Source organism: Oreochromis aureus, linkage group 7 (assembly GCF_013358895.1).
Source record: "Oreochromis aureus strain Israel breed Guangdong linkage group 7, ZZ_aureus, whole genome shotgun sequence".
NCBI classification, from domain to species: domain Eukaryota; kingdom Metazoa; phylum Chordata; class Actinopteri; order Cichliformes; family Cichlidae; genus Oreochromis; species Oreochromis aureus.
Genome location: NC_052948.1, coordinates 16,091,550 through 16,106,780, shown reverse-complemented (window position 1 = coordinate 16,106,780; position 15,231 = coordinate 16,091,550). Strand labels below are relative to the sequence as shown.

The 15,231-nt window shown below is 40.2% G+C and overlaps 1 protein-coding gene across 2 annotated transcripts; it reads right to left on the bottom strand.

The window, feature by feature from the left end:
- Nucleotides 1–140: 140 nt before the first annotated feature.
- Nucleotides 141–15,087, bottom strand: LOC116332659 (tyrosine-protein kinase CSK-like). Of its 2 annotated transcripts, none has more exons than XM_031755695.2 (13): nucleotides 14,600–15,087; nucleotides 6,793–6,894; nucleotides 6,587–6,700; nucleotides 6,380–6,492; nucleotides 4,078–4,297; nucleotides 3,193–3,286; nucleotides 2,979–3,044; nucleotides 2,454–2,553; nucleotides 2,279–2,369; nucleotides 2,124–2,197; nucleotides 1,469–1,664; nucleotides 1,270–1,356; nucleotides 141–1,152 (listed from the first exon to the last, which is right to left on the bottom strand). In XM_031755695.2, the coding sequence occupies exons 2-13, from the start codon at nucleotides 6,805–6,807 to the stop codon at nucleotides 967–969; spliced, it is 1,356 nt and encodes a 451-aa protein (XP_031611555.1). In that variant the 5' UTR covers nucleotides 6,808–6,894; nucleotides 14,600–15,087; the 3' UTR covers nucleotides 141–966. The 2 variants fall into 2 exon arrangements, with proteins under 2 accessions (XP_031611555.1, XP_039470520.1); XM_039614586.1 differs by lacking the exon at nucleotides 14,600–15,087 and adding an exon at nucleotides 11,065–11,123.
- Between the last annotated feature and the right edge of the window lie 144 nt (nucleotides 15,088–15,231).

The window sequence follows — 15,231 nt, the reverse complement described above, 5'->3', positions numbered from 1 at the left end:
TGCTGCATAGATAATGAGTATCTTCAAAAAGTCTTCAAATACATCCAGTGAAATAGAAAATGGCAATTTACAATTTAAAAACTGTTAAACTTTTAATATAATTTCAAAAGAATGTTTCAAAAAAAATTCTTCAGAAAATATTTTCAAAAAGGTTTTTGTTTTTTTATTGTTGAAAACGACAGTACAGTACAAGTATTAACATTCTCTGTTTCTCTTTCTCACAAAATCCTGATAGTTTGCTCAAATCCAAAAAATTTGTCTGATAAAACATTTTAGGATGTCAGATGAAAAACCTTTTCCTTTTCGACTCACGGGAGGATGAAAACGTAGTCATAAAACATTTAATATCATACAAGAGAAAAAAGATAAAGTTGGATAATTATTATTCTTTCTTTGAAATTTTGTCCTTTAAGCAAAAGAATCCAACATTCATGCAAAAATGGTGTACCTGATATCATTAGGAGAAACCCCCCCCCAAAAAGACAACGACGTATCAAAATTGCAATTCTACTATTGAAGCATCTTTCAGTTTTAAACAGATTCAGTCGGCTGAGTCAAATTAAGTTAGTTTTTTACAGGTTCGTGAAATTAAAAGGACACTACCGTTACGTTAAGGATATTGATGTAAAGGACAAAAAAAGACGTGGAGGCACGTCAAGGCACTGGTTCTGAGGCAGCACTGTGTTCTAAGGACAGACTTGTTGATGACAGTTAATTATTCACTCTGGATAACAAAGTGCAAGAAGGCGAGACGAGACAAACCTGATGGCGCCACTCGAATGGGAAAGTCACTGCAGTCTGAACAACCTGATGTTTGCTAAAAAAGCACAATGAAAACAGTATTTGTTGTGAATTTTGCCAAATTGTACAGTCCTTGTGAGATTTTTTTTTTTTTTTCATAATTCCAGAGTTATGGTCTCAGTGGTCAAAAAGAGGATCTATGTTGTGTCTGTTTTGTCAGATCCCTCATTGTCTTTTTCCCATCCCTTGGGTGATATGCTGAAGCCACTCTTTCAACATCTGAAAACTTGGTCGGGCGGCGGGATCCAGGTTCCAGCACTGTTTCATGATGTTATACACGACTTCAGGACAGCCGTCAGGACAGTCCATTTTGTAGCCTTTCTCCACTCGAGGCACTACATCCTTTAATGGCTACGGAAAAGACCAGATTTGTTTGTTGAACATTTTGGTCCTTTAAACCTAAGGCTATACTCATAACACATATATGGATGTTCGAGAGCGATCACAAAGTACTATCAGTATACTTACAATTCTCGGATAAGGAACTCGGCCAAAAGAGTAAATCTCCCACAGCAAAATACCGTAGCTCCAAACATCTGATTTGGTGGAAAATTTCTAATGACAAATAGGAAAAAAAAGGATATTAAGAGTTTATTTCACTGTGTTTTGGATACACAAACTATGCACAGCAAAGCACACAGCTCAGAACAGCTCTAAAGCAGCGCACCTTTTCTCTCAGTGCTTCAGGTGACGTCCACTTCACGGGGAGCTTAGCGGTATCCTGAGTGGAAGAGGCCTCCTTGGTCAAGCCAAAATCACTGACTTTAGCCATGTTGTCCTCTGACACGAGAACGTTTCGTGCGGCTAAGTCTCGGTGAACAAAGTTATTGGTCTCCAGATACGCCATGGCTTCACAGACGTCTCTGTGAAAGTAAAAGAAAAAGTAACAAACGCCGGGCTCAGGCGTGTGCCGAATCAAACTTTTGTCACGGCACAAAAATAAAAAAGTTTAAAAAAATTAAATAAATGAAACTACTATAACAGATTTCTACCATTCAGTGGGAAGATAAAAGGGCCTTTTAAGATAATAAAATAACCCTTTTATCTGCTAACTGTGTTGTCTTTAAATATATGGGTGGTCCTTTAAAGAATACCTGATAAAGATTTAAATTCGAATAAACATCAACCACAACTTTAACCTCTTATCTATAGATTCATGAGATACAATCTGCTCTTTGTGCTGCAAAATATGCCCCTCTTCACAGCTAAATTTCCTCCCTCTCTTATCACTAGCTATTGCAACACCGCTCTTCTAATAATAATATAGCATAAAACACAACAGAATAACTGCCGAAATTGTGGTTCGCTGCAGAAATACTCACAATGCAAAATGTAGGAGAGCTTCTCCACCAAGTACTGTCCGGCCTCTGGAACGTAAATAGTCAACCAAACAGCCCTAACAACAACAAAAGCATGTTATATGTTTTATACAGAGTATTCACCAGGTCGGGAGATTATCAGACAGTCAGCCACCTACCTTTGCCATATACTCAGTAACTATAAAAAGACTTCCATTCTCCTCCACAATCACTCCAAGCAGCTGTACCAGGTTATCGTGCCGTAGTTGCCTGATGAAGGGGACAAGCAGAGCAGTCAGTACGTGTCCATTTATGTTTCTAAAACGCGCCAGAACAAATGTTTAATTTCCTTACGTCATGACAGAAGCCTCTGCAATAAAGGCCTGAGCTGTGGCGTCGTTTTTGATGCACTTCACAGCTACTTTGGTCCCTCTGTAGTCTCCCACCATCACATCTGAATAATCACAAGCAATGAACTGATCAGTGAAGCCGCCCTTATACGACCCCAAACCAACAGTAAGACGGCAATGCGGCACATGAGATGTTCACAGCAGTTAAAATGGAACAGTTTTCTAACTTTTATGTCGATTACAAGGAGAAGAACAGTCCATATATGAACCTCATGGCACCATCTGATGGTTTTTACAGTAATGAAATGAAATTTAGTGGTTCTGTGATGAGGAAGATTCAATATTTGGGGCTTAAATGTCTTTTTAGGCAAAATCCTTTACACCCAAATGCAGCATATAATGCGTGCAATGATGCATCACAGCTTTATGTTGCTCTGATTTCTCTTTCATGCAAGAAATTAAGACTGGGCTTAAACCCACCATGGAGTTTAAGCTCATCTTAAGTAAACATGAACCCTAATCTACTTACCTCCAAATTCTCCTTTTCCAATAACCTGCTGCAGCTTGAGGTCTTTTCTGCTCAATGACCAGCCGCCTGTTCATCATTGAAAGTAGAAACAGAATTCAGCTGAGACGCAAACAAGCTTTTGATCATCAATAACAATAAATAAAAGAAAATGAAAATAATAATAAAAATCCACAATGTCCCTGCTGCACGAGTTACAAAGAACTGGCAAGCTTACTCCTGGAAAATTCATCCTGCGCAGCCACCGTCCCTTCCTCCAGCTTTGGCTTGATTAGTTTGGTGCAGAGGCCATCAGCATCTTTGGTGTAGTGCTACATAGAATAAGAGATAAAATACAGTGCACGTGGCCTCGTAAGAGCAAAGGAACTTTTACCATGACAGAAACTATCAGAACCACATTCCGAGCTTCAAAGCAGCTTTAGTATTTTGGAAAAAAAATTCCCCCTTCATTTATTTGCAGAAAAAAGCTCAAACCAATTTGAATAACAACTTTCACTCTGCATCATCTTTTAGAGGATTGGTTTAGAGCATCTAATGAGTACAGCTATGGGTTTCGCTACTTATCTTTGTCCTTCTTATATTGCTTGTGGGTGCTGTAGCTGTATTTTAAAAGAAACTGAAGCTTGAAGTTCAAACCTTTGTGAACTTCTGTAAAAAAAACATGAGTAAAACTCAATGAGTAGTGTATCCCTGTGACCAATAGAGGGCTGCCTGGTCAAATAAGGTCAAAACCACATGCAATAGGGGACTGAAATACTTCAGTTGGCCAGAACTTATACATACACATCTACTTTACTGTGCAGAATAAATAGTATGTTGCTGTTCAAAATAAGCATTTCACACAGGAAAAGCAGTCATTTTGAGAGTAAAGGCCTAGTATCTGTTTGAGGTTAGAACTCTGAACCTCAGCATACTGTTCACTTCCTCTTTGATACTTCCTGTTCATTATATGTTCCAGGAACTGCACAGACTCTCTGAAGTAGCACGGTAACATGGGGAGGCTAAAACATGCTTACAGTAGACTGATGCTCAATATAGCCCCCTAGAAAATATCAGAAACACTTTGTTTTATTTATGAATCAAAGCCCAATTTCCGCCTTACCTCTACAAGCTGCATGAGGTTTTCAAAATAGACCTCTTCATCGATGGTGAGCTTGCCGTTGTGGTAGATGATGCGATAGTGCTCCACCTTACCGTCGCAGCTCACACACAGAGTGTAGTCGCCAGGGAAGTTAGTGCTCTCCCGCACCAAGAACAGGCCTGTCTCAGGGGGGTTCAGCAACCGCTCCGCCTGATCCCGAGTTATCTTGCCATGAAACCATCTGGTGGAAGAGGTAGCCAGAAATCAGTACACCAACAAAACCAACAGATCAGCCCAGCAACTTTAAATTCACATCAGCTGTATGTACACGTGACATATCCGATAACAACATATAGACTGTGCCTGCATCCATTCTACTGTCTGCATCAATCATTAAAAAACATTATTATTTAAATAACTTCCTCCTATTTTACCCACTTGGATCCAGTCATTCTTAAACTGGGTCTTTTAAAGCCTTACATGGTTCAATTGTGCATTTCATTTTACACTTGTCTTTTTTTTAAGTTGTTACACTGTCACTTTCCTTCTTTTTACAAACATATATATTGTAAGTAAATATATATATTTTGTGCATTTGGGAGAAAACAACCGTAACCTTGATGTTCCACGTTCTATTACTGTTCATATGCTCTGTTTTCCATTTAAAGCCACGGCACCAGTGTCTGCTGAACAGATTACACTTATTATTTAAACATTTTTTTTGAATTTGGGTATCGTGGTTTTCAGTGTAGCCTCTATATTAAGAGTCGGGATTATAAATAACCACATTCAGTAATTTAACTGGTTCTCTCAGCGCGTTCTTACACGCTAAAAACTGCCTCAAAGTTTGGCTGGTTCATCAAAGGGAAGTTATACTAGCAGGCCTTAATATCAAAGTTTCTTTCTCTCATGCTGACAGGTGTGTTTTGCTCATAGGTTTGTAGCTTCCTGGTACTGGCTGAGTGTTCTGTGGTCTGTGTACGCATGTATGCATTTGCCAGATGAAGGTCAAAACAAAAGTATTCATTCTAAGAGTGCTGAAGCGAATTTTTTATTTCAACAACTGAAGTTGAAAGTAATTTTTTTTATAGCTACTGTACATATTTATCCATTTTCCCACGTTCCTCACTATTAGAAATAATACTTAGAGCTGTTAATCAGACAACATGTGCAAAGGCAGGAAAAGCTAAATCGGCCTTCCTAACACAAAATAAGGGGATATTTGTGGCTGATTATTTCTTTAGTCTTTGAAAAATTTTCATCTTTCCGTGTTTAATCAACCTCACAATGTTATCACAAACCTTAAATAGGGCTTTAATGCAAATTAAACAACTACTGCCTTCATCATCCAGATATATAGATAGGGATTTGCATATCCACTGCAACCAGTTATACAACAGAGGCTGTCACATATTTAAATGTGGTTTTTGGAATGTACAGCGTATGCATTTGCACTTGGCTCCATACGAAAGTTACATTTAAATATCACACAATAAAGCTTGTTGGAAAGCTTTTCTTTACAGACACAGAAGCAGTTTCCCTACGAGCTGAAAGGAAAGTATCGTTATAAACAGTTTTCCTTTCAGTTCTGTATTACGGGATCTCATCTTAGCTCATAATACAGAACTTTTTGAGGTCAAGATCCCCTTTTATCAGTTTAAGCTCATATTCATTACTGGTTATATTTACTGAGAACTGCAGATTACGTGAGAGTTGGTTTTCTTTTACTCATTTCCATTTCCATTCATTTCGAAGCAAGAGAAAGCATTTTTTTAAAGCATCTATGAATGAGATATCACATGTCTGAAAGCATACATATATACATAGCAACTGATGATTTATGCTCAATCCTAGGCACCTTATGCTAAAGAAACATTTCCATTATCTTGTTTGGTTTCTGGTACAGTTCAATTTGCCTTGAAGTTTATCAGCAAGTGCGCTCTAAATAAAGCTGGCATTCATACATATGCACATGCCTGCAGCAGCAAATCCATGACGTGGACAAGTGGGGAGATTTTTTAGATTACTTTAGTCTGAAATAGAAAAGAAACAACAGGAAACTGTGCAGAGTTCATGCAAACCTGAGGTGGAAGCAGACAGACGTGCACTGCAATTACAACACAGCCCGACCAAACTGTGGTCTCCATTCACACAACTACTGTGCAATTGCCACGACAAATAGGCCATCAGCCTTCTGCAACCACACAGCCATAGGAAGAGGGCGAAGTCAAGCTATTTTAAACACTGCTGAAAACACCGCACAAAGATGGTGCGGTGGCAAGAGATACAGACAACTGATGTTCATGAGAATCTATATACTTACGGCATTAGACTCAGCTTCCCGCCACTTTTCACACCTTCCCTTTTCTGGACATAGTTGGCTGGGATCGTTCCCTCGCGGCCCGCAGAATTTTTAGCCTTGTACCAGTTTGGATCCTGAAATGCAAAAAGCTTACTGAGCGGCGCTGTATGGCATCAAACACAGAGCTGTGTCTTCATAGAAACACAGACAACAAAAAACAAATATTACCTTTGTGACAACAATGATAGTCAACACGTCTCCTTTGTTAAAGGGCAGGTCCTGCTCTGTTGTGCCTTTAAAGTTGTACCTGGCCACACACTCTGTGCCCTGCGGCCATGGGTTCTATAAAAGTGAGGGATGGTCACTGTTTCAGTAAAAATCCTTATTTTTTAATTTGTGCTTGCAATTTTTGTCATACACCGCTTGGACCTTACCTGGACCTCTGTCATGGTGAGGCGGTTCGATCCTCTCACAGGTGAGGTTTGCTAGCTCCTACCATTAGAGCTGGTAAACACACACGCGCGCGCACGCAGTACCTGTGAAAGCGAGCAGAAGAGTGAGTAGAATGTCCCCCTGTTTACTGATACTGACCCGACCGCAAGCAAATTCTCAGGAAGATAATGAATTTGTGGTTTCGCTGTACGGGGGCACATGGTAATTCAAAGCAAGCAGATGGGCCATTATCACAGCACACTGGAGTAACATCAGATCAGACAGTGTCGGTAAAAATAACTTGCTCAGACAGAAAGCAGAACTAACAGGTCTTCTTTTTTTAAACACACTTTCACAACTAGTGCATAATGTTTCCATGACGCAGGAAAACAGTGCTAACATAAAGAAGCTCTTTCACTGTAGAATATTTCATACAAAGTAAGAAATCCACTCTGACATGCTAAAGTAAGAGATAAAGAGACCAAAATGCAACCTACTCCCTACTTTGTATTTCATGTCAAAACCTAGCTCGGTCTGACCTAAAATAAGGCACACACTTCTCCATCTTAAACTCAATGACTGGGCCTTGTAGGAATCAAGATAGCTCGCTTCCAACCCTGGAATGCAAACTTGTGGTGAGATCTGACCAGGCCCCAGGGACTCATCCAGCCCGGCATTACTTTATGTCAATAAAGCAGCCACTATGACAGTAACCTTAGGCCTGAGTAACCCTGGGGCCTGTGTTTCCATGATACACACACACATACACACACAACCAATCAGAGCAAAGACATCATAGTTAAATGATGACCTACAGATTAAGTTATGCTCCACATCCTCCCTCTCTCTTTCCCCCCAAACCCCACTTCCTCTCTTGCTCTATCAGTTCCCAGGAAGAGGTGGCAGGGCTCAAATGGTCAGAGCTCAGGGAAAATCCTGGCTCTGATAAACTGTCACTTTACATGAGGTCACATCCTTTGACATGTCCACTGCAGTGCAGTCAACTTCCTGTACAACATCCCAAATTCTGAATACACCAACTTTAGGGTGGGGTGCTTAGAAACGCGATAAATAAAACAGATCCTCTTCTCCTATAATGCTTCTTCCATCTGGTGTGTTTTTCTGTTTAAATAAATAGCCCACCATTTCTCCGACAAGCGTGTGTCTAAAAACTATCATGAGACTGTCATCACACCGCACCATGGGGATGTGATGGATGTGGTCCCTTATGGAGTAGTGCAGCTGTCTCCTGTATCAAGGGACAAAACTATCTGGACACATTTCCCACACCCTTAAGAACACCCCCACTCTGCTCACCCCAGCCCATCTCTACAATGTGCAGACAGTCAAAGAAAGGCAAAGATAACCGAGCTGCTGTGGGCCAGTTATTCTTGTGTAGATGTGTTTGTGTGCAGCTGTGGTGTGTGTGTGTGTGTGTTTCTTTTTTATCTTTACAAAGACTGTAAAGACAAACAAATTATTGACACACAACAAAATGCTAAACTGTGGTGAGAAAAAAATGCTGTCTGTTCATATGGAAAAAAAAAAGAGAAGTCAGAAAAACGTGTGATATTTTTAGCTGTGCTGTTGGTGTGGCTATAAAGATCTCACTTTTGGTCTGTGGGTCAGCACATCACAGATCTTAAGTTGAATGCTTGAACTAACTATTACAAGTGTTGCTGTGAAAATTTGTGTGTGCATTCACAGGGGCTTCGAGATGACTTTATACTTTTTGGGCATTTCATCAATTTCCCATGAGCGCAACCTTCTGGTAAACAAATTCATCAACCTGTTAATGACAAAAGCACCACATAAACCATTGACAGTACCATCACCCACAGCTTCATGTGGTTTATTAATCATTATTAAATTATTAATTATTAAATAAAATCGATACTGTAGCAACGACACAACTTTAACCCAACTAGAGCAATCTGGTAGTGGCCCATGCTTTTACCTTATGTTGCATGATCCTATGCTCCCCAAACAAATCTCATGCCAAATAAGGACAAACCTCAGAGTCCCTGCTTTATTAAATAAAAGGCAACAGGCTTTTTTAGCACCTAAAACTACATTTAGTAAGCTATTGTTTCTGCATCGCTTTTTTGGAAAAGGTTTTAATTTGTCTTATACTATAATAAGTCTTCAGTATCTTTTAATCTAACCATACACCTATTTTACATTACTATTATTACATTTTAACTGTGATAACAAAGGAAATCCCCATCTCTAGGATAAATAAAGTAAACGTTATCTCATCTTAGGACCAAGTGTGAACATCAGGCATTTCCCAAATTTTAGACCACCAACACTGGCCAAGAGACATCACAGAGAGTCCAAAAGACAGCATGTGTTAGCTGCTGATTATAAATGAAACAATGTAACCCAATCCAATTTTAACAAAGAAAAAAAAAAAGAGAGAGAGAGAGAGAGAGAGAGAGAGAAAGAGAGAATGTAAAGTTGTGTGTTTGTTGTGTCAGGATGTTCAGTTTGATCCATATGGGGATCCCAAAAGTGAGGGAGTTGCATGCACTCTGTTCACAGCCAACAGTACATTCACTATGATTCAGTTATTATGAAATGTACTTTCTATGCATTTTATTTTTAGATAAGCTGTAAAACAATCATAATTTTAGAGTCACATGGTTTTTTATAGAGCAACTGTCTGCACATTGAGGCCACTGGGACATTTTTACTTATGTTAGTAAAAGTCAGAGCTGTCGTTTAATATTAAATAGGGTTTTTTTGTGAATAAATTCAAAGCCACTTGCAGAAGGGAATAATATATTAATATTGTACATATCATAACTATCATGACCTCTCTAACTAAAGGATAAGCTTCCCTAGATTAATAAAGCTATTTTTTCAGAAACGTCTGGTGGTAGAACATCTGTCCATACAGCTGCACCCCATTTCACTACGACCCAAAAATGAAAAGCCGCTGATTGTAATACAGGGAACGTCGGGTGTTCGCCAAAGTCGACAGTGTTGGTGTACTGTAGGCTGTGAATGTTGGAATAAACTTTTATGACAATGCATCAAACACTTGATGACACACAGTCCAAACCAAGTGTATGTGGACAGTTACAGACTTTTCATATTTTGGCTCTGTGCTTCAGCACATTTGATTTTAAATCCAATATTGGACCTGCTAATTCGGAGCAACATAAAAATAACTTTATCTCTTCCAAATCAGGATGCAAATTGCATGGGTTCAGAAAGAGGTGGACATTTTTTCCACTTTTCATCATCAAGCAAGGTAACGATCCTAAATATAAAACCAGATTATCTAAAGGATTGATTGGCCAGGATGATCACTTGATCTCAGGCTGACTGTACTGCATTTTAAGTGTTGAAGACCAGATTAAAGGCAGATAGACACCATACAAGAGAAGACAGTAGCTGGAATGTTATCGCTAAGGGCAGGGTTCGTACGCTTTTTTCAGGGTCAAATTCAAGCACTTTTTAAGCACTTTCAAGGTCCCTTTTTAAGCTTTTCCAGCACACAGTTGCAGCAACTGTGACGTTCACTAGTAGAACTGACACACAAAACAAAACAAAACGACTACACTACATACTAACTACACAAGAAAACACACTAACTTGAGACTCCAAACATGATAAACATCACAAATCTCTCACGTATCAAAACTCTCTCTCTCTTTTTCGCTCACTCGCTCTCTCTCTCTTCCCAACAACCAAATACCACATGTTGCCGTATCATTTTTTGATTGGTCGACATGGTACATTTTTCCACCAATAGGGAAGGAGTGTTTTTTCTTTTTTCACTCACAAGAAAAGGGCGCTCTCCATAAAAAACGCCGTTTTTACCGTTTCTTCCCGGAGTAAACGCCACTGTTTTATTCAGAACCCCCCCCCCCCCCCCCACCCAAAAAAAACCATCGGTTTTACGTGACCTATCAACACAATTTAAAAACTGGTATATAGCTTGAAGTCCGCACGTTCGACCCAAGTTGAAATGGAGACTCTGGGTCCGTCGACCCCAGAGGGTTAATCAGAAACCCTTAAGTTAGCTAGTTATGTATCGGGCTAATGTTTAAAGCTTTCACTTGAGTAAATTAACTCATATTACTGCTAAGTAATGTTAGCTAAGTTCACAGCATATTCCGTAATAGCGCTGCCATACTGCATCACACTCAGTGCATTTCAATCATTTCTCCAGCGAGTTTGATAGCTAGCAAAATAATAACCATAATTTAAAAAAATAGCATGTGTAACTTACGCGTACTGGAAAATTATTTACTAGCACTCACATATCATGCGACTGGAGAACGCAAACTCCGCCATTGTTGTTTTCTATCAAACACTCATTAAAACAGCAACCTACAGGTATGTTAGCGCACTCATCCCAGACTGTCCGAGGGAGGGGCGGGGTCACATATTGAAACAGACGCAAGGCAGCCCAGGCGGGGAAATTTTGCTTTTGCGTCTCATTTTATTTCTCTATCTGATAAGAAAACAATTCGATCAGATAGCTATTTATTGTGAATGAAATACAGTTACATTTTCAAGCACTTTTAAGCACCACATCTGAAATTCAAGCACTTTTCAAACCTTGAAAAGACGACATTAGAATTCAAGCATTTTCAAGGATTTCAAGCACCCGTACGAACCCTTAAAGGGTCAAAGTATTTTCCCTCCAAATTTTTAATGCATCGTCTTCATATGTATCAGTTATTTTTAAACACTGAATATTTGGGCGCTGTTAAAAGTAGTTTTTTTCACTACAGACTTAAATGGTGGACTCCAAATCAGCATTTCCAGAACCACAAGGTTCTTTTGTGATTGAAACATATCAAAAGTACAATCATCTCAATCTGAGTTTTACCTCGAAGCAGGACATTATGCTGACGATGCTCTGAAAACCATCAGAAGTTGTGGACCGCAACAGAATATGTGTGAGGGAAACCCTTTGTAAAGAGTCTCATCAAAAGAAGAATCTATCAACGGGGTCAGCAGCTTTTTTTTCCTTTTTTTATATTAATCTCTTCTGGGACACTGAATGCTTCCCAGCAGCAGGCCACCAGCAGCTGAGTGAATGGGACAGAGCTCATTCTGCCACAGACTCCCACTGCCATTTCCACAGAGCTCTGCATGAAGCCACAGCTTGCTTTTTTTCAGGAAGCAGCAAAGGATCTCATTGTGAGTGAGTCAAGTTTCTGCTGACCCCAGTCTCATTAGGTCCAACATCATCATCATCAATGCGTCCACTGAGCAGCTTTAAGGGCAGCGATGTGACTTGATCTTTAAATTTTGTTCACTGTTCTGTTTTGTGTTTACTGCTCGACATTAATTATAGACATAAATCTCATAATTGTGCACATACACAAATATGAGTTGAATGAAGGGAGGCGATGGACAACATTAATTCCTAAAAGTAAAAGGAAACCACAATCGATTAGTTTAATCATAAAGAGTGACTAATAAATAGTGTTGGACTGTATAACTGCAAAATAAGCTCATATAGCTCTTACATGGTATAATATCACATGTTCTTGCAGTTTAAAACAATCCTGTTGTCCAAATCAAACCATTGATCTGCACTTGTCTTTGTGCCTTCTTGTGCAAGTCAGTTGCAGTCTTTACTGAACTAATCAGCGGTAGCCTGACTGCACAGAGCAAGACAGGACAAGAATGTAAAAACATCTTCTTTGACCTAAAATCTGCCACTCCCTCATTTACTCACAGACAATAACCGAGGTGAAAATGTCGATTGTGCACGGTGGGAGGCTGGATTAGCTAATTGTTCATTCCCCAAAGCTATCAGAAATGACTCCCTCTTCTTTTAGTCACACATCGAAGACCATGAGATCATAAAATGAGACTGTGGCTCAGGTAGAGTGGGTCTTCATGTATAAATGGGATGGATCCTGAACCCCCTGTAATAATAGAAAATGCACTGTAGGAAAAAGTATTAAAAACACATGAACATGGCTTATATGTAAAGTGTAGAAAAGCACTGCTCAAATTGAAATTATTTAAAGTATTAACAGCCTGTTGATGCCACAATGATACATCATACAGCGTTTAATTCTTAAGATTTTGCAGGATTGTAAAAATGTGTTGTTAACATTAACCTAGTGGTTCATCTCAGTAAATCATCTGATTGATTCTTTTACTGCTGGGAACTGTGTCAGTGTCACTAAAGGCTCCCATCCTTTCTCTAAGTGCAGCAGAGGGCCAGCCCTCCAGCCTCATGATGCTCTTCAGTTGCTTTGATACTACTGTCCTGTTAGCAACACTGTAACAGCAGCAGGGCAGCAGAGAGAGAAATAAACACTTGACTTTTGTCAACATCCACTGAGCTCCCACCTGGCTGGCACACAGACAGACACATCAAGTGAACAGTAATGTGCACGAAGAGAAGGCTGGTGGGGGTCTATAACAACAGCCAGCAGATGTTCCTGAGAAGGAAGTCACCTCTGCCTTCAGGGGCAGCAGCTGGCCTGTGGTGCTTTGGCACAGCTGACTGAAACAAACGTCTGTAGGATCTGAGAGAGGAAGTGTTAGTCCAGTGGTTGGACCTGAAACACAGACTGTCATTGTATCACTTTTAATAGCTCACAGTTTTTCCTGTGACGCTTTAGGAGGGGGATTAAAAACTAGGTATGAACTTAAAATAGTACCCAGTTTATCATAAACAAACACAAAAGCTAAACTGAGAAACAAGGTTGTTTTCAGCGCAGCAGGAAGAAGGATAAGCGATTGTTAATCAGGGGCAATCCCCTGCATTTTGGCCGGCCAGCCATTCTAGTGAACTTTGCATTTTATTGCCATCCAAAGTTCGCATGACGTACCAAACCTCTTCACGCTGGAAAACGTTTGGTCATGTTGACTTCACCAAGGAAACACAGCATCAAAAACACCATATAAGTCGAAACTGCCGTGCCTGAACAGCGGATGGACCTTTCCTCGCTGTGGCGCGATCACATGCAGGCTGTTTTATGGGTGCTGTGTGCACAGCGCAGAGTGAAGTGCAGTGCAAGGCTGCTGCTGCTCATGCAGCCAGGCGTGACACATTATAGTGCAGCAGCAAAGCTTTGCTGCGGTTTTACGAACTTCTCTCCATCCTGTTTCAACAGCTTAATCTTTCTTTACAGTTTATCGTACTCTAAAAGAAGAATCTTTGCTGGTCAGGAGATCCGTTGCTGCACCAGCGCACACTTCACACTTTGTCCGAAAAACGAGGGAAGTCCCGTTTCAGCGAAAAGGGCATCACCCAGAAAAAAACAGCCGAGAGATGCTCTGCTCAGCTAGATCTCTGATAGCGGAAATGTTGTTTTCTGACGTGCATTAATCGCTTTTTGACATTTCTGAGGGGTGCAGCCTACCCGACGAACATTTAACAACGCCGCTCTGCAACTTGTAGCATGCACGTGCACGTGAGAGTGCGCCCAGAGTTAACAAAGCTTCAAAAAGCTGTCAAAGATCCCAAAGTCCGTGACAGTGGGAATGAATGCTGCTCTCCAGCTCGAGAAAGCAGATTATTACTAGTCACCCAACATGTTATAACACAGCAATGTGGACAGCTGCGTGCTGCAGCTTCTTCTTCACCCCAGGAAGTCAGAGGAAGTGGTAGAAGTTTGAAGGAGGATGTTAGTAGGGCCACGTCTATAATCAACTCACTTAAAAAAGACTTCTTCACTGTGATGTTTGAATAAACTATCCATGCCCACTCGACATCCTAACATTTATCTCCGTCAGAGCTGTCAGTCACTGCATCTACTTTAAAACAAACAGCACATTTTAAAATTTAAAGGCAGCTCTGTCTCAAACTTGAAATCTTACCTGTTTGCAGGTAAAAGCAGTCGATTCGAAGCGCTTACAGGTGATTCCGCTCGTTTGTTTTTCCTCCTACGGGAGAGCACAGTTTGCCATTCACGCAATAAATAACCGACAGTCGATGCTGAAGCGCAAAACACATCCAGTCCTGATGAGGAAGAAGTGAAAACTGTCTCAGGTGATCAGAAAACTTGAACGGCACCAAACGAAACTCGACTAAAAAAAAACAATAGACAGCGGTTCTGATGAGTCTCCAGTCAAGACCATTTACAAAACAGACCTATAAATGAAAAAAGGCAGCAAAACAAAGTAAACTTCCACGGATGTATCGCCTTTTTTGTGGCGCCCTTCCGTTTAGAGGGAGAAATAAAAACTCCCGCCACGGCGATAAATATTACTCAGTAAAATCGCGGTGAGTAATTAAAAAGGATTAAACTTAATTTGAGTCAAGTTCGCTCTGCGCTACTCCTTTTTCCCGTCACATTCAAGTTTTCTTTTTGGCCCCACCTTGATTTTGCGCATGCGCATTGCTGACAGCTAAAAATAAGCTCGTACAGGATATGTTTCAGTCAATTCGGTAAAGGAATTTGATCATCGATGAGGCAATAATAACAAGAAACAAAGATACAGGGACAGCG

Coding starts and splice junctions, on each gene's coding strand:
- LOC116332659 (XM_031755695.2), bottom strand. Junction 6,493..6,586: donor CTATCATTGTTGTCACAAAG/GTAATATTTGTT, acceptor TTTGCATTTCAG/GATCCAAACTGGTACAAGGC. Junction 4,298..6,379: donor GGGAAGCTGAGTCTAATGCC/GTAAGTATATAG, acceptor CTCTTCCACCAG/ATGGTTTCATGGCAAGATAA.